Source organism: Dipteris shenzhenensis, chromosome 23 (genome assembly GCF_047967505.1).
Source record: "Dipteris shenzhenensis isolate YYH24624 ecotype China chromosome 23, Dip_SZ_1.0, whole genome shotgun sequence".
Classification (NCBI taxonomy): domain Eukaryota; kingdom Viridiplantae; phylum Streptophyta; class Polypodiopsida; order Gleicheniales; family Dipteridaceae; genus Dipteris; species Dipteris shenzhenensis.
Genome location: NC_141618.1, coordinates 45,410,171 through 45,430,338, shown reverse-complemented (window position 1 = coordinate 45,430,338; position 20,168 = coordinate 45,410,171). Strand labels below are relative to the sequence as shown.

At 44.4% G+C, this 20,168-nt stretch overlaps 1 protein-coding gene across 3 annotated transcripts in view; it reads left to right on the top strand.

Annotated features, from left to right (window-relative positions):
• The first annotated feature begins 7,977 nt into the window (after positions 1–7,977).
• LOC147887452 (DNA polymerase I B, chloroplastic/mitochondrial-like) overlaps positions 7,978–20,168 on the top strand; it is a 48,732-nt gene continuing 36,541 nt past the window's right edge. For all 3 annotated transcript variants that reach the window (XR_015543196.1, XR_015543195.1, XM_087394115.1), the window contains exons 1-2: positions 7,978–8,279; positions 8,610–9,513. Coding sequence is in view for 1 of the 3 variants with exons in the window: in XM_087394115.1 (XP_087250241.1) it covers positions 8,143–8,279; positions 8,610–9,513 (1,041 nt within the window). In the remaining 2 variants the exon portion in view is untranslated. The remainder of the gene's footprint in view (positions 8,280–8,609; positions 9,514–20,168) is intronic.

Genomic DNA, 20,168 nt, shown 5'->3' with positions numbered 1-20,168 from the left:
AGTCAATGCCCAAGCCCTTCACCTTCTCGATTGAGGAGCTGTTGGGACCCACACTTCAAATGCCTCCACCATTGCCACTAGTTCTAGTTGATGTGTTCGTGATTACGCGATCCAAGGGACCGATTCTGAGGGACCAGTTTCAACCATCAAAAAGGCAACCTCTAAGTAGTAGAAGGAGAAACGGCTACATTGGGACGATCAGGAAGAGGTGCAGACTATAGCTTTGAATAAAGGTGCTAAGTTACAGAAAGTCGAGAAGTTGAAGGACAAATGGCATTCGATTACTCCATTTTGCAACTCAAAAATTGAGGAGGGTCAAGCGAGCCAACCCCCAACACAACAGCACATCCCAAACCTCATCCCGGATACCCCCAGATTCCCAGGTGGATTATTCCTCGAATTCTTCCGCGCCGATGGAATTGGGACTTGACAATTTTTTTGACAGTTTGTTGAAGGAATTGAAGAAAGCGGAGGTTAAAATTTCAATGGATCGGTTGCTTCACGTGGTCCCAGAAGTGCAATGCCAACTCATGAGAGCTACTGTGGCCGCATCCACAATTCATGCCCCGTGAACTCATTCTGGATTACACCTTTAACGAGGAGAGGAGCAATCGCCTATCGCATAAAACCTGAAGATGTGGACTACAAAGTACCACAGCTATCAATGTGCAGTTTTAAGGCCAAAATCTAGCAGGGGTGTTACTAGACGGTGGGTTTGGCATGAATATCCTTCCCTAGTACATGTTGGGCTTGTCCAGGTTGGAACCAGCACCATTTCAGGTATGCATGGTGAATCAACCACTTGACATTACCTGCAACCATTTGATACGGTTATAGAGAATGGTTTTCCAAATCAACTTTGTGGTCCTCCAAATGGAAGTAGCGGATGTCCGGTACCCTATGTTGTTGGGTTGACCTTGGGTTAAAGCGACATGCATCAAACATGACTGGAGTTCCTCTACAATCACCATCCACAATGGAAAAAAGAAATTAAAGATGCAGATGATTCCAGACACAGCTCGAAAAAAGAAAACCAGCAAGTGATTACCTAGGGCGTGAACATGGGTATCGGCTTGGATGATGATGAGGAACAAAAGTCCTTAGATGCCAATCCTACGATGATTTTGGTCTTCGAGGTGAATGTGGTTAAAATTTTCCACTACTACATTCAATAGAAGGTACCAACCACAACTGTATACAAGATCTCTATGGATGGCAAACACCCACTGCCACCAAAGGCAGAAGGACAATCGAGGTCGACCATGAGACACGAGTTGGAAGAAACAGAGGACTTCATAATGATGGATCCTAACCCAAAGGAGGGGGAAGTGACACCCTAGCAGAAGTATGGGGTTGATCACTCAGGTTGGATCGGCATATGAGGAGCAAATGCACCATACCTCCTGGGTGCAAGAGGATGATTTGGAGGAGTTTAACCTTAGAACGAATGATGACCCAAAAAATATTTGTATTAGTGTTCTGGCTGAAGGTGAGTTTCTAGAAGGTTTGATTTTGCTACTCCAAGAGTATAAAGATATCTTTGCATGGGAATAAACGGATATGCAAGGTGTTGACCCTCAGCTATGTGTCCACCATATCAATCTAAAGAAAGATGCAAAGCCGGTCATCCAGCAGAGATACCGTATGAATCCGAACTACGCTAAGTTGGTGAAGAAGAAATTGATAAGTTGTTGCAAGTAGGATTCATTTTTTCGAGTAAGTGACCTGTCACCCATTTAGGAAGAATGGCAAACTCCAGATTTGTGTCGACTACTAAAAGCTGAACGCGGCAACCACCCTTCCCCCTAACATTCTGTGACACATTACTAGACTATTGCGGGGCATGAGGTTTACAATTTTCTAGATGGTTTCAACGGGCACAACTAGATTCAGATGGCATACGAAGATAAAGATAAAGCTACCTTTGTCATAGAATGGGGGGGTTTGTAATGTGATGATGTTTGGGCTGAAGAATGCACCACTCCATTTCAGTCCAGGATCCAGAAGGCGCTTTCACCGTATTTGACCACGCTCATGCGGGTCTTTTTGGATGATTTCAGTGTCTTTGGAAAGTGGGATTAGAATTTACACCATTTGCAGTTGTATTTTGAGACCTGCCACCATAACTCATGATTGAGTCTGAATCCGGCAAAGTGTGCCTTTGTGGTAAAACATGGAGTGCTGCTTGCTAATATCATCTCAGAAGAAGAGGTAGCCATTGATCCATGAAAGGTAGAGGCAATTTAAAAGGCAAAATTTCCTAGTAATCTGAAGGAGCTCCAACGGTTCATTGGACAAGTCAAGTGGCACAATCGGTTTTTACGACATTTGTCTTGTATCTGTAAACCTTTAACAAGCCTGACAAAAAAGGATACACCATTTTTGTGGTGGACAGATGTGCAGCAACCGTGTTCCATCGGTTGAAAAAGATTCTGGTAGTGGCTCGTAGCTCCAGTTCTCCAACCACCTGATTGGAGATTGCCCTTGCATGTGTTTGTGGACGCATCTGATATCCCATCGAAGCTATTCTGATGCAAAAGTGGCAGAAGGGCTAGTATAAACCTATGTATTACGCCAGCCATACCCTCACATCCGTGGAATGGAATTATTCTATGATAGAGCGTGAGGGCCTGGGGATGATTTATGCTCTAGGAAAGTTTTGGCACTATCTCCTTAGCAATAAGATTGTGTTCCATGTGGATCACCAAGCTGGTTAATAAGCAGCAGCCCACTGGTAGATTGGCCAAATGGATTCTGTTACTACAGAAGTTTGATTACACCATTGTCCATACGTCAGGCTACCAACACCTTGTGGTGGACTATTTAAGTCACCTAGATTCCGGTGAAGAACCAGTTGAAGGGATTCCCGATGACCTGTCAGATGCTAACCTGTTTGAGATAAAACCCATTCAAGGGATGTTTTGTTATGATTGAATGTTAAAATTTTTTCTTGACGACGTCTTCCCCAACGAGATGTCTCTAAATTAGCGGAAGCAGATGGTATTGAAAAGCCGACCTTTCATAGTGATCACAGGGGTGGTCTATAGAAGGGGGGCTGACCAGGTGCTGGTGTGTCCCATAACATGAGCAAAACACGGTGTTAGCAGAGGCACATCATGGAGCTTCTGAGGGTCACTTTGCGGGGGAAATTACGGCTTAAAAAGTATTCCAAGCTGGTTTGTAGTGGCCCACCATAATCAAGGATGCCCACGAGTTTTCCAAGGACTGCATTTTGTCAATGGGGTGGTCATCCAGCAAATGCCGACTGTATGCCACTCAACCCGTTCTACCTTTAAAGCCATTTCAAAAGTGGGGGTTAGATTTTATGAGGCCCTCCAAACTAGCAACTCAGTTCACAATTAATAAGCATGTGGTGATGGCAGCGGACTACTCGACCAAGTTGGTGGAAGCTCAAGCGTTACGGGATAATTTGGCGGCTAGTACAATGTTCATTTATCGTAACATCATTACATAGTTTGGTTTCCTGGTCAAGTTAGTCTCTGATCAGAGTCTCGAATTAGGGGGTTCACTTCCTAGAGGTGGAGAGTAGCAATAAGACCATGAAAAGGATTCTCAAGATGATTGTTTTAGAACACCGATGTGACTTGGATACCAAATTGGACTCGACATTTTGGGCATATCGGACTACTTTTAAGGTCACTACCGGCATGACACCTTTCCGGCTCATTTAATGAACTTAACTCTTCTAGCTTGAGAATTGTGGTGCCTATGGAACTTATCTCTTCTAGTTTGAGAATTGCGGTGAAAAAGATGAGCCTGAAAGAGTCCATTCAGTTTTGATAAGAGCAATTGCTAAGGCTAGAGGAAGATCAGATTCAGAGTCAGAATACGGCATATGTCATTCAAGAGCGGCGTAGAGCCTAAGTTAACAGTAACATTAAATTCAAATTTTTTTGCAAAGATGATTTGGTGTTGGTGTATAATTCACGATTGGAGAGATTTCTCAACAAATTGAAATTACAATACAAGGGCCCATACTATATTGTGGATGATTTGAAACATGGCACATTCCAGATTGCTGACTTGCATGGAAATGTTTTACCTACGTCAGTCAATGGATTTCAGATGAAGCCTTTCATAGTTTTCGTGAGCCCAGGAGCCAATCCGGTGACCTACCAATGTCGGAGGTTATGGTCGGGGCCATATTTGGCAGGATGTACCCTGTGTTGAGATGTGTGTCCCTTCACATGAGCCAATTGCACCCATCCAAGTAGAAGACTTGAGGTGGGATGATTTGCCAGATGATTCGTTTCTCATTATTTTTTGACATCCCACAGAGTTTTGGTGCGACTGGTCCTATCTTTCTATCAAGCGCACAACATGTGTGGTGCTCTTCACCCTTTCTCACAAGATATGGCCAGTGAAGCTTCACTAGCCCCAAGAGGTGCAGCTACGCAAACTCTTTTAAATTCCAATACCTAATCAAAGTTGATGGGAAAGAGAAAGGAGTTGTCGGCAAAATCTAATAATTTGAGGTAAAAAATCTAGCGAGTTCTACAGTAGGCTCGTGACCCAGAGGAGCCATCACTAGAGTGAGTAGAATGCATCGGATCATATGCGTAGGTTCCCCGTTCTCCCTTCGTTGACTTTAAATTTCATCTACACAGAAATCTTCTCGAGAATGCATTATGGTTGCGGAAGCTCGGTCTAGAGCAGTATAATGATTCACCGTGGTGGACGTGGAAGATGAATCTAATGGCAGATGCACAGTTTGAATTGTTGTACTCTATAGCGTGTAAGATCACTCCCACTTTACAGTTGACTCTAGCTTTGGTTTTGGAAGTGTTCAAGTTACCGTTGTTACTTGAGGCTTTGGAGAAGTCGAAGTATCGGAGTTCTGTTCAAGAAATGGTCAACGAATTTGGTATGCCACAAACAACCAGAGCATATTTCATGCTCAAAAAGTGTAAGGATCTGGTGCAACAACGTCAGTTCTTGTGGTTCATGGATGCATCTTGTTTCTGATGAAGTATGATTATATGTTGGAGCTAATTATTTGATGCTGCTTTTGGGTGAGCAATGTGTGAAATTCAATTGGGCTCAAATTGTTTTTAATTGCATCAATGGGAAAATCACTCGGACAAACAAACATAGGGGCGTCACTCAATCTAAATTGCGACCTATGTTGGCAGCCCTGTTTAAGTAGGTTGACCAGGCTTAAGGGGATAGTCCTATTTCCATCACCCAGAGCTGAGGAAGAGGAGGTGAATATGCGGCTATCTGTGGAAGATCAAATAGATTTATGAGAAGCCAGTTATGCTGAGGATGACCTGAAGGCCTCATACAAGATTGCGACTGTATTGCCAGACATGTTGCTATCTCCGCCTAGGCTGCATGTGCCAAATACTGGCTTGAAGAAAAGTTTTTTATTACGATTCAACCATACTATTTAGGGGCACATGAGTTGGGGTGGTGATCAGGTCATTCAAGATGAGCTGATAAGAGGGCAACAAGACACGGTGTTAATTCGGAATGATGTGCAAGATATACATGTGAATCCAATATCTATTTCACCTAACAGAGATAATGTGATGCCGGTTCCTACAGTTGGAGAGTCATTCAGAGAACCTTAGATATAGAAGACTGTTACTTCTCCAAGGGGGCATCACCTAAGGCTCGATCTCCTCAACAAGCAATTGATGTCCCTTCTTTTCCAGTTAAATATGATGTTCTAATCAGACCATGTTTGGGTCAATTCTCTACACCTGATTACTTTAATAACCAAGGTCAGTCATCCTCTGATGTAGAGTTGAGTTTGGATGATGCCAGTAGCGCTTTTTCAATGTTAGTTAAATATAACTTGGAAAGGGCTGAGAGGTGTAAGAAGCACTATGAGGATTTGGCACAGGTGTCTGAGCAATTGAGGTAGGAGAAAGACTTAAACAAAGTATACAGGATGGGTCATGAGAAGTTTAAAACCCCTATGCATAATAGGCTTACAAGATTATATATAGTTAGAGTTGGATAACTTGCCTTATCAAAAACATCAGTGGGAAACGAAGAGGGAATCTTTAATAAAGTGAAAGGACGAGATACAACAACAAGCCTAGTTAGCAAGGAATCAAACCTAGTAGTTAATCTGGGATATGGAAGGGAAACATAACCAGTTGGAGAGCAAAATTGGACAACTACAGAATCTGTTAACTGCACGAAGTGGGATGGTGGAAGAAGTCAGATCATGGTTAAATACCATTTAACCGTAAGCAACATTGTAGTGGAACGGTTGAATATTGTTAGAGAGGAAAATTTTGCTTTAAAATCTGAAGGCCTATTATTGACAGAGAGAGTTCAAGCATTGACTAGAGTAGAGGAGCATATTAAAAGTATGATGGATGAGGATACTCTAGATAGTGAGGGTCATTTTGTGGGTGCATTGGAGTTTGAAGAGATGGGTAAACAATTGAAATCTTACATGAGAACAATGTGGGTCAATATCAAAGATAAAGTGTTCTAGGTCATTGTAGTTCTCTTCTAGGACTATTTACAGAGAGAAGAATTTGTCAGAGTTACGATGTTGCAAGGGCAAATTGAAGCATTACAGAAAGAGATATATCATGCACAAATGTGCAAATCTCTTTCCATTTTTGAAGTGTTAAGGTCTCTTATCAAAGAGGTTGAGGAGACATAGGTTACATTTTCGGGTTTACCTCATAATGCTATAGGCACATTAGAAGGGGGGGTATACAGATGCCGAGAAATTTGCAGTAGAAGCTTTGATTCAGCATGCTAGCCAAAGTGTTGATGTTCCTGATGAACCATCAAGGAGTGAAGTTTTGAATATTTGCCAAATAATGTTGGATAAGATCGTAGATCAGATTTGTGAGTCTGTTTCTATGATACCTGAGGCTATAACTGCATCGAGTTGATCTTCGTAATCTGATACTGATCCCTCATCCTTGTTGAGCACTAAAATTGTTCCACATTTTCCAAAGTTTATTGATTCTGGTTCCATTCTTGAGCATGAGATATTGTCTTCCCTGATCTTACCTACTTCATTAATACTTCTGGATGATATTTCCAAGCTAGTAACATAGGCTGGAACAGCTACAGATACACACCCTTGAGTATAATCTCTACAACTATGTTTTTCAACACATTATTTCTCCAATTTTCCTTTCCATCCTTCAATTCTGTTTTTGACTTTACTTTTGTACTTAGCAACTACATAGGAATAACTACTGGCTTCTGAACTTTCTTTTGGGAACTAGTAGACAACTATGTATGGGAGTAGTTTGAACCTTGGTATTACACCAAGCTCTTCATTCTACTAACCACATGGTCTTGGTTTGATGTGATGTTTGCATATAACATTTCCTGAATTGATAATGCCCACACCTAGTATGAAATGATGTCTTAGGGACATCCTCTTCCCTAATTCGTACTTGGTGATATCCTGATCTTAAATCAATTTTAGTAAAGTATTTTGCCCCTTGCAACTGATCAAAGAGCTCATCAATGCGAGGCATAGGATACTTATTTTTTATGGTGATTTTATTTAGTGCTCGGTAATCTATGCATAAATGCGCTTCTGCCCCGAGTATATAAAGAGGGGGGGTGGATGCAGCGAGGAAGGGGGGCTGTGAAAGCCTCCCAAAGATAAGCAGGAAGGCAGGGGGAAGGGAGAGGAGGGAGGGAGCAAGCGAGAGGCGAAGGAACGTGGAGGGAGAGAGGGGAAGGCTGAGTGGAGGGAGACTGGCAGCGATGGAGAGGAGTAGGGAGAGTGCGATGGGGAAGGAGAGGCTGAGAGGGAGAGGAAGGGCGAAAGGCCGAGGGGCAGAGAAGAGGGGCTAATTGCGTGAATTAATCAATGTAGTCTTAGGTTAATTGCGAGTTAGAAGCGAATATGAGGACGCGTGAATAGCCTCTTAGAAGCTAGTTGTTGTGGTAGAATTGGGTGAACTTCTATTATAAGTACGGAGGGCCCAAATCTAAGGGATAGATTGATGCCCCAAAACCCTTCACTAAACCCAGAATTTCCCTATTCCTCTTCTCCATAGCTCACAGCTCCATCGCCATAGCTCACAGCACTCAGCTCCAAGCTCCCATCGCCATCGCCATCGCCTCCCTCATTCCCCTCTGGCTTTTCGACTCTCCCGGCTTCGCCCTGCCCTGGCTCGCGTCATGGCCCTCGGGGCTCATGCCCCCTCTCCCCTCCGCGTCCTCTCCGCCCACGCTCCCTGCCTGCATTCCCCCCCTGGCGCCCCCTGCTGCCTCGGCTACAGACGCCACTCCGTCGACTGCGCCGTCACCAGAGAAAGGTACACTTTTTTGGCGTTCGTGGCCGTGCTTGAGAAGCTCGCAGTCCAATGCCTCCATCGGCATAGGCATGCACAGTGCTGAATCGACACCTCTCATCGTTTATATTCAAGAGTAATTTGGTTTTGGAGCTGTGACAATTGCGATTGCTGACCTGGCTGTGAAAGCTTCATGATTCTTTAGCAAATAAATCAGCTCTTGGTTTTGTGCTCAAGTTCATCTGATCGTCCTATACCATCCCGTGTTTGCAACTGTGATAGTTCGTACGTTTGTTTCTCTCTATTGTTGTAAACCATCACTTGTCGTCCAATCCACATGGAATTTTGTTTCAGCGTGCAACAACGTATCACGAAAAACATCGATCCTTGGAGAAAAGTAGCCAGAGAAGAAAGAAAGAGGGTCGAATTAAAGAGAAATTTTGATCTGCAAAGCAATAAGGATTCACCGGACGCAGGCTGTACAGCTGTACAAGTCGCAGGTAATGGCAGGCCGTCCATCAATGAATACGAAGTGTCAGAGAAAGCGGCCCCTGAGGTTGAAGAGAACGGAGCATCTAGCATCAGTTACCTTCATATGGGCAGTGGAGTACAAAGTTTGTCTCCTACCGGTAACGCATTGTTGTTAGAAGCCGATTTTGCCATTCATGCAAAAAGGCATTCTGGAACCTTTGAGGGCAAGCCTTTGGTCAGTGCACTTGCAGCAGGAGCAAAATATCAAGAGGTGAACACGAGAGATGGTGCTAATGGAGCGAAGAGTCCTTGGATGGATGCAACAGCGGAAGGAAGACGCCTGCCACCTCCTATAAGGGGTGGATCTGATGTGGTGAACGGCAATACAACTCTGTGGTCAAGAGATAGTAGATTGTATAGTGGGGATCAGCATCATAAGCTGATTGAGAAACAAGAAGAATTTGTTAATGGTGTGAGCCAAGTAACTCTTCCAAAGGAAGTTAAAGGCGATAATGAACCCGCCTCACAGTCAAGGTCTGATACGACAGAACTTACAGATCACATGCCCAAAGCGGATTATGCTGTCGAGCTTCAAAAAACTGCAGTTCAGTTTCAGTCCTCGGTCATGCCAGTAGAAAGCAAGGAGGACCCAAAAGACGTGAAAACAGATAAGCTGGTGTGTTCAGTGGAAGATATTCTGATTGTTGACAATGTCTTGACTGCTAAAAATGTCGTAGAACGCCTAAGGGGCGATTACAGGCATCTTGTTCAAGCATGCGACACAGAGGCAAGTTGGCTTGTGTTTCTGAACTTAGTCGATTAATGAGTCAAAGAGGTCGTTGGCGATAATTTGAATGGTATTCTGCTGTTGTAATCATGATTTTGCAGTGTTTTAACAAGGTTGCCTTTGATTTGTTACATGCTTCGTTTAACATAATTGAATGTGGTATGGGAACAATGATGGATTAAGCTCGCTCACGGTGTGGTGTGCTTGCCTTGAAGCAATCGATTTGTCTTATGAGCATGCAATTGTAGGTGTATGAACCCGCTCTTGTTGCATCGAGCACGGAATCACACCGCTCAAGGCAAATATAAGCTTGTGAAGCTTTGCAAGTGGTGTAAGGTGAACTTGAGAACCTAATTCACACTTTGCATGGCAAGGATTATGTTCCTAAGCTTGCAAATTGTGAAGTGAAGAGTTGAGACTGCACATGTCGTGTTTCTGCTAGGAAGGGTTTGCCCTTGAAACATTCATGAAGTGCTATTGTCCCACTTTAGCCTTCTTGTCTGGAACTTGGCTGCCACATTAAAAGTATGGCTCTGTTTGTGCATGCTTCTTATGACCTTGCATGGGTTTTCTGCCTTAGCAATGAAAGCTTTGTCCTCAGCTCCTACCACATTCTGAGATGGAGTAAGAGCTGCAGAACTGACCACAATTCTTCTCCCCCATCTGTCCACGTTGCTAGCCATTCCTTGGAGGGGCCTTGAAGCCTCATATTTCTGCTCGAGGAAATATATGCAGATTTTCTGTTCGAAATTGACCGACAGAGGGTACGCACAGCGGAAGACTGATAGAATAGCCCAGGAGCTCACACAGTGTGGTGTGGGGTGTGGAATCACGGACCACGAACTCTCATTGAGCTCTCAAGCAAGTACTCTTCTGGCTTCAGTACATCTTGTCCATCATATTCCAGCAATCGATGTCCGAGATTTGAAGAAGCACCCACACATCCCCTTTTGCCTTCAAAAAAGGCCAATTCCTTCCAATCTCGCATTACCTGAGACAAATTAAGGGTAGAGTCTCTCCACAACATACTAAATGAAGAACATCAAGTACATACCAGATCGTCGTACTGTTTGTGCCTTGCTTTGAAAGCAAACCATGCACCTCATCGAGGCACATACCAATAGCTTGTGTAATCCTGTACTGTCCCCTTCTGAAGTATAGCATCCATTTGAACATGAAACCCCAGGGCACTCCATGGAATCCACCCTCGTGTCAGTATCAATAGCCACGCACCTAGAAGATACTAAGCACTCCATGCACAAAGGCATCCGACTCCTCGTCGACTCACATCTCAATGTCAGTCATCATCACTGTGGTTTCTAGGTCGGCATATCTGACCTTAGTAACACACGGAGATGTCACCGGGAACAACTCTTCAATTACCACATTTGCTTTGGCTTTTGTGTCACCCTCTGAATCTGAGTCCGACTCCTTGCTTTTATCCACCTTCTTCTTTCTGCAGTCCTTTGCAAAATGACATGGCATGTCACAATAGGAGCACTTCTTCTGCTTCCTCTTGGAAGTGTCCTCGTCATCAGAGTCGTCTTTCTTGACTTGCCACCGCTAGGCTTGCCCTTTCCTTTACCAGCGTAGTCCTTCGCCATCAATGCCTTGTCATCCTTATCATTGTTGTAGAGCTTCTCCCTAGCTTATTCCTGTAGCAGTAATGGACCAACTCCTCAAAAGTCAGAGGTTTGGTCCTCTGTCCTACTGTCACAGTCGTAACAAAGCTTTTGAAACTTTGAGATAGCCTCCTTAGTACCATCAAGGCCAAATGGCTTGAGTCCACCTCCTGACCAACTGATGCCAGTTGATCCCTCACCACCTTGATCTTCGTCAAGTGGTCATGTATCGAATCTCCCTCATCCATATCAAGGTTGTAGAGCTGATGCTGAAGAAGCAAGATCCGGGATGTGTTGTTTGTCTCGTACAAATCCTTCAGAGTGACCCACGCCTCCTTAGTACCATCAAGGCCAAATGGCTTGAGTCCACCTTCTGACCAACTGATGCCAGTTGATCCCTCACCACCTTGATCTTTGTCAAGTTGTCATGGATCGAATCTCCCTCATCCATATCAAGGTTGTAGAGCTGATGCTGAAGAAGCAAGATCCGGGATGTGTTGTTTGTCTCGTACAAATCCTTCAGAGTGACCCACGCCTCTACTGACATTTCGGCCATCTGGACGTGAGGAAGCACATAGTCCGCCGTAGTCCCAATGATCAATGGCATGGGCATCTACGTCTACTGCCATGAGTATATTCCCTTGTTTGGCCACCATGTCCTCCGGCTTTGCAGCCTATTTCCTGCCCATGTGGCAGCCCCTTTGCCTGTCCTGACGTTGTGAGGTGCCGCTCATGTGGGAGCCCCCTCTGTCCTTTTCTCTTGGGCACATGCCCCAAGTCTCCCTCCCCCACGCTCTCCTCATGGGGGCTTACAGATGGGGAGGTGACTCTTTCCAACATTTTCTTGCTGAAACCATCAATGAAGGTCAGAAAATAGACTGCACCTTCAAAAGTGATGGTGTGCACATGCTTTCCTGCATTGCACTCCTGCAGCACTGCCATGAGAAGTGCACTGCTCTCCTGCAGCATTGCCACAAGTCTGTTGCTGTCTGTAGCTCCTCCCCAGCTTGGCGCAGCCCTGCACTTACGCCATCTTCTTTTGCCTAATCCTATGCAGGTCTGCTGAACCCTAAGTTCTCTTCATATGGTGGCTCATACTTGGGTCAGTGACCTCTTGTAGCGACGAGTTCATAACAATGCGATTTTGTCACTAAAAGCTCCAACTACGTTCATCACAATTCTGAATAGTGTGGGGAAAATTTGCGGTAGTATTTTTGTACTGTATCTTTTTATATATTAAAACTAAAAGGCGGCATCAGTGATTTAATGTGGTGGCAGATTCCCTTAGCCCAATGCCAATTGCTAATGAATTGAGTGTTACTCAAATTCAAAATGACTTCTTATAGTCCTTGATAGTCATAGATACACCAAGATTGGGAAGAAGGGCTTAAATGGAAGAACTGTAATAGACGATGATTATCTTCTCTATAGTATAAAGTAATGCGACCTAGATAGTAATGACATTAGGAGCTAAGCTCTTTATGAATGACATGATAGTCCAAGTGCTGGATACTTGATATATCCGAAGACTTACGCCTTCGAAAAATACTTTTACAGACCTAGAACGAATAGGAGCATCCAAGGTCATGAATAGAGTGTCAAAAATGCCAAGTTGGATTTACCTAGGGGCACGTTTGTGTGTGGGTAATTATGGATCAATTGTCCAGAATAAAGCAAAAGTTATAATTCTCGAATTTGTGAGACTAAAATGAGATCGTTTAGTCTTCACAAGCAATTGTAGCTTGAATGAAGAGGTTGTTGACTTTGATTAGCCTTCTCCTTTAGTACTAGCCTTCATCATGGTTGAGTCCGCCCTTCACCTTCCGAGTGCCGATAGAAACTCAGTACGAAAACCTTTGTATAAATGGATACTCAAGTATATGTCTGTGTGAGTGGATTTGTATGTATGAGAGCATATGTTTATACTATGGTCTACACCCACTGTTGGGCACTGATGACGGTAGTGGGGATGTCATAGTAGCTATCCCTGCTTTGCATGATGGAGTTATGGTTTTCAACCTTATGAGAGACTACCATGAGATTGAAACTGCACTATGTTATGTTCTTAGAGGATGATTTTGGGCATGTTCCTAGATTCATCTAGATATAGACTATTTGTGGAGCATATCTATACAGTTATGTGCTATTAACCAATATTCAACAGTGATTTTTGGACGACTCTTTTTAAGAGGTTGGATACTACTTTAACTCAACGTACAACGGATCATCTATATAGTTATTGATCAAATGCTTAAAATAGCTAAAGATAGCATTAGAAGCTCTCAGGATAGAGCACAAAATTATGTAGATACACATTACATAAAGGTGGAATTGCAGAGGTAAGAAAGTCTTAAAGTGCTAGGAAACCCTAAATATCTAAAGGTATTGCACCATTCCTAATGCTTCAAAAAATTGGAGAACTTGCTTTTAAGTTAGCTCTTTAAAAGATGTAGAGTACATCTAGTGGTTAAAGCAAGTAGGCTTAAAGGAAAACTCGGTGGTGATGATAACTTGATAGGTGAAGAAGTTCCATTTGAACTTACTGAATGACTATCTTACCAACAATTTCAAACAAACAAGAGAACAATTTCTAACAAACAAGAGAACAGAATAAGTCATACAATATATCAAGAATGTTTGGTTAAGTGGAAAGATAGACTTGAAGAGTTCAGGTTGAAAGAAGGTAAGTAGGTTTTCTAATTTTGTTCTTTTGAGGATGGTCTTAATAAGAATCCCATTTGAAGTATTAGGGTCACGGATATAGACCATGGTAATGGCGGGAAACTTGGAAGGGTTTCTATAATGACATGTGGCGTGAAAACTAAGATCGACTTGGTGAGTGACTATCATGAGATTGAACTGCACTATGTTGTGTTTTTATGAGTTTGGGCGTGTTTGTGGATTCATCTAGTTAAATGGTAAGCAATTGGCTTGGTGGGAGGGTTACAGATAGAACTCACCCTCTAAAGAGAGGTCTCACGTGTAGAGACTAGGATTATGAAGGTCTTGAGAGTCGAGTACAATAGACCTAGAAGAGTGTGGAGAAGGCAGTGCCCTTAATGTTGTTGATGCTTTAGTTTACTAGTCAAGGCAATCGTCCAATGTGTGCCCATGCATCAACCCCTGGTGCGAGATTGTACATATTGTACATAAGGTTTTGCCCATGTTGTCACTAGCTGCGGTAATAGCTAGTACATTTCGTATGTTTGTACATGTTTGTAGTCCATTCGTTCGATTCACTTGTCCGTTTGCTTGCGATTTCATCTCTAAAAGCTTTCTTTGACTTTAGGTTTTGGTTTTACATACTTATTCTTCTCATAGCAAAGAGTTTGTGAGAGAAGAGGAGAGCACAACGATTGTGTTGCATTGACACACTTAGCAAAATCTAGATCCTATAGTTGACTTGCTATTACGATGTGTATGATACTAGTTTATTGCATAGTAATCTAGAGGACCATGGAGACCTCAACTTTTCTAATGCGTGGTATGAGTTGATTTGTAGATGCTATAAGACCCTAAGCACTATTTACACGTCTCTTGGTTGTAGTGACAAAAGTAACGTAATTGACACACTATACATAAGTAAATGATAACGTGCGGACAAAAACTCAGTACAAAGATGTTTTGTATAAATGGATGCTCAAGTATGTGTGGGTGTGTGGATATGTATGTGTAAGAGCATATGTTCATACTATGGTCTATAGTGCTCTACACTCACTGTTGGGTGTTGATGATGCCAGTGGGGATGTCATGGTAGCTAGTCCTTGCTATGCGTGATGGAGTTAATGGTTTTCAACGAGCACTATATATGAATCAATCTCTATATATAGCAATCTCGGCTAAAAATAGCCATCCAGCCCTATGCTATCCTGTAACCCACGTTCACCTGATATCCAACCCTAGGTACACCATGCACATGACATACTCCCCTTCCTCTAAGAACTCACTCCTGAGTTCACCAGAAAGCCCGAAAACGTGCTCTGAAGATGAGTCAATGCCAATAACTATACTCCGACTACCAGTTTGAGTGTGCTATACTGTCCATGAGATTCCAATCAAAGAGAAGCGAAGGCCAAAGCCACAATCTTTAATAACCAACCCAAGGAAAGTAAATCTCTCAATCTAAACAAGGTTACGTATCATCGAGTATTCTCCTCGAGAAATCAAGTAACGCATGAATCCACAGAGTTAATTCCATTGACATATCCGTACACAAGCATGGTAAAATCTGTACCTGAAGGTAAATGATTCTATCAACCTTATCTATTGAGTATCCATGTCTATATACATGTCTAGAACAGTACCATTGACTATATACATGTCTAGAACAGTACCATTGACTGGATATAGCCAACTGAATTTTTACTGATTATCCTCATGTAGGGGCATTTCGAGGATAGATTAGGGGGACCATATCTTTTCCATGAGGATTCTTCCATCATGAGTTATGAACGGAAACCTAATTGTTCTGCGATGGAAAGTCTGTCATGTATTTCAACCCAAGAATTTGAATTACAAGGTGTTGGAATGGTCACCTCCCCATCTGTAAGCCCCCATATGAGGAGAGCGTGGGGGAGGGAGACCTAGGGCAGAAGATGCCCAGAGAAGAGGGAGGGAGGGGGCTGCCACATGGGCAGCATCTCGCAGCCAAGAGAGGAGGATCCCTGAAGGAACAGTACGGGACAGCATCGTGGCTGTACGGGACTGTGCAGATCCTTGGAGGCATTGACATCAGCAGGGTGTACGGAACTGTACAGCGCTGGAGAAGGGCCTGGCAGAGGCGCTTGCATGACGGGGTCCTTGGCAAAGTATATGGGCAGGTCTATGGCCTGCAAGCAGGGCTGGCAGGTGGCAGGACAGCAGCAGCAAAGGGGCTGGACCCTGCATGGAACAAAGGGCCAGCAAAGGGCCCTAAATAGGGCTGGATAGGCAGCCAACCGGCCAACCAACTGGTCGGTTGGTTAGGGCTGCTACAGACCAGCCAGTCAGCCCATTTAGGGCTGGCTGGTCGGTTGGTTCAAGGGGGCCTTGAGCCCTATTAAAGGAGAGGCCTCAGGCCTCATTTCATTATCCAACAGTTCAGCAAAAGCAGGAGCAGACAGGAGCAGCCAGGAGCGACTCCCTTGGGCCTCACACTGGGGGTGAAGGAGAGTTGAAGGTGAGCTGCAGACTCAGTTCCTAGAGGCTGGACCTTGGCTGTCTTCTAGGGCAGCAAGGTGTTGTGATCATCATACCTTCTGGAGCAGCCATTCACAAGCAGGTTGGAGCAGTGGAACAGGGACCTGTGTGCTGCAGACAAAGCTTGGCAGGGGCTGCCCACCTAGGCTGATTCACAGGCAGTAAGGTGGAGAAGAACATACTGGACGGAAAGTCTACAGATGCTTGAGGTGGAGTACGCGGGCTCAAGTCTAGAGATAGCCAACAGATAGGAGAAGGACCTTGTGGTAAGATCAGAGGCCACATCATTGGTGGGACTCTGGATCTGTCTCTCTTGTATTGTGTCCATAGTTTTGGACGGAAATATATAAGTTTTAGTGGTTTCTCTATCTGGCTGGTTCATTGTCTATTGATGAGTCTGCACATCTATTGAATGTACATAAGTAAAGAAGTTTGTGATTCCACACCCACACCGCACACTGTTGAGCTCCTGGGCATTACTATAAGTCTTCCGCTGCATGTACCCTCTGTTGGGTATTTTCTAACACAAGGGTATTCCGTTGAGGGATTTTCTGAATACTAAGTAATTCAAGAATTAGGTTTGATAGAAATTGCAACCCAAAAATTGGCCTCGTGGGGTTCAATTGATGGGGTTGTTCGAACAATGACTCCTCGATCTCAACCTAAGATTTTGAGTTCAAGGATACTCAATAGATAAGGTTGATAGAATCATTTATCTTCAGGTACAGATTTTACCATGCTTGTGTACGGATATGTCAATGGAATTAACTCTGTGGATTCATGCGTTACTTGATTTCTCGAGGAGAATACTCGATGATACGTAACCTTGTTTAGATTGAGAGATTTACTTTCCTTGGGTTGGTTATCAAAGATTGTGGCTTTGGCCTTAGCTTCTCTTTGATTGGAATCTCATGGAAAGTATAGCATACTCACTGGTAGTCAGAGTATAGTTATTGGCATTGACTCATCTTCAGAGCAAGTTTTCGGGCTTTTTGGTGAACTCAGGAGTGAGTTCTTAGAGTAAGGGGAGTATGTCATGTGCATGGTGTACCTAGGGTTGGATATCAGGTGAACGTGGGTTACAGGATAGCATAGGGCTTGATGGCTATTTTTAGCCGAGATTGCTATATATAGAGATTGATTCATATATTTTGCTCACTTTATATGGAGGGAGCTATTCATAATGCTATCTATAGGGGGTTACCTTCTATATAGAGGGAGGGCCAGTGCTATTGTTTAGATCAGTTGAGGGCTCCTCAACTGATGGATGGGGCGTGGACCCAAGCCGGGACTCTGACCATCTACATGGCGGATCATAGGTGGTGTATCGAAGGTCCTCTGGACGGGCTCAGGTGGTATGGGACGCTTGGGTTAGATATGGCCTATGGATGAGTCGAGCTGTAGCCCACGTGCTCGGGGGTGGTCGGGAGGATTGAGGCACCTGCGCTATGATTCTGGTTGTATTGAGGACGAGATTCTAGGTCAGTGATATGGTCAGATGCTGCGGGGTCGTGTCACAATTGCACAGTGTGTTGTGTTATTTTGGGCAAGTTGTTGGATTCATCTAGGTGTACATAAATGATTCAACTTGTCACTTCTTGCAACGAAATCACCCTGCACTCCCTCTCTCTCCTTTCTTCTTTCCCTAAATCTTAACCACTTCCCAAAACCCGATGAACCAAACAAACACTTGCAGGGTTTGAGCTCGAATTTCGAAATTAGGGCATACCTAGAGAAAGAATTAGGGCATACCAAACAAACACTTGCAGGATTTGAGCACGAATTTCGAAATTAGGGCATACCAAGTTGCGGCCTGCTGGTATTGTGATAATTCTTTCTATCTTAAATGGTGCGTTGCCTTATCATCTAGATTTAGATTTAGATGCTCGTTGGGGAGAGACTAAAATGAAAATGTTTAGACTTCACATGCAGTTGTAGCTTGATTGAAGAGATTTTGGACTACCTTTTGATTAGCCTTCTCCTTTAGTGCTAGCCTTCGTCATCGCTGAGTCTGCCCTTCACCTCCGGAGTGCTGACAGAAACTCAGTACGAAGACTTTGTATAAATGGATGCTCAAGTATGTGTGGGTGTGTGGATTTGTATGTGTGAGAGCATATTTTTATACTATGGTCTACAGGCGCTGATGACGTCAGTGGGGATGTCATAGTAGCTAGTCCCTGCTATGCATGATGGAGTTTATGGTTTTCAACCTTGTGAGTGACTATCATGAGATTGAAACTGCACTATGTTGTGTTTTTAAAGGATGAGTTTGGGAACGTTCTCGGATTCATCTAGGTATATACCTGGAGAAAGAATCGTCCAAAATTCTCGCAATAGAAGTTCCTACCTCAAGAGTTGGCTCTGATACCAACTGACACGTCCCAGCACTCCTGAAACCTCTGATCTGCAAGCAAACACAAGAACACACCAACGTGAGGAAATTGAGCAGGCTGCTCACCACCCAACCATGACATCTACGAGATGTGATCCCGAATCAGGAGATGTCCCCTCCGAGCCACGAGCTGAGCTACTGGCATGAACTCCCAACCAGATCCTAACCAGCCTGGTGTCCCATACCACCAGGTGGCGCTGTGAAGGGTGGGATCTGCTGCTGGGCCTTGGGCTACACTATGTTGCAAGCGCGCATCCGCGACTCAATCCAGGATCAAACCTAGCACCTGGGAACGAAACTTGCTCCCATTGGCTCTCTGAGAACTGAACCTCTGGGCCCCTTATATAGACTCGGGCCCCAAGCGCCAAAAATAGCGAAGACCTTTAACTGGTTCGTACCCTTGCCACTCAACCCGAGAATCAAGCTTGCCTAGCTCTAAGCCTCCCCAGGCTACCTGAGCTAGTCTTGTGTACCCAGTACACGTCAGATACCAATCCGTGCACATGACATTAGGGTTGCCACATGGGCAACTTTTGATTGTCATGTGGGCAGCATACCCACTTGGAAAAGCATTAAGAGAGGGGCTGCCACATGGGCAGCACACTAGAAGACGTACTTGGCAAATCAAAGATGCAATAATGGACTGTAACAGGTCGGGAAGGACACGTGGCAGCACGGCTCATGTGGGAGCAGGTCTGCACAGGTTCAGCAGGCGGGAGCAGGTCGATGATGTGGCAAATGATGTCAGCACACTTATGGACAGGTACGGACTGCGTGTGTTGGAAAGGTCACCTTCCCATCTGTAAGCCCCCATATGAGGAGAGCATGGGGGAGGGAGACCTAGGGAAGTACCCAACAGGAAATGAGAGAAAGGGGCTGCCACATAGACAGCATCATGGCTGGCATGAGGGCAGCACATCTAGGACTGTTAAGGGCAGGACACAGGGCCAGGAAAGTATGGAGCAGAAGCAAGACAGTCTGGGACAGATTGCGGAGGATATAGGACATGGAGGCGCACTGTTTGCAGAGGCGCAGACATGGCAGGGAGTGCAGGCTCAGATCTGCAGCAAGGAATGTGACTGTCAGTGGGCAGGTGGCAGGCCTTTTATAGGCTGCATATTTGCCTTGAATGGAGGGCCAAAAGCCCTGGAAGTTTGGGCCATAAAAGGCCTGACTTGTGAGCCCTTTAAGGGCGGTTTTTACAGACTGGTCGGTATTTTGGTGCAGGCCTTGGGGCCTATATAAAGAGGCCATTCAGGCCTCATTTCCACATCATCTGGAGCAGCAATTCCACCAGCAGAAGGAGCAGCAGCAGGGCTATCTTTGGGCCTACAGTCAGGAGGAGAAAGTAGTACCTTGTGCTGCAGACTTAGCTAACAGGAAGCTGCCCACCTAGACTGGTTTCCAGACAGCAAGGTGGAGAAGATCATTCTAGACGGAAAGTCTACTCACGCTCGAGGTGG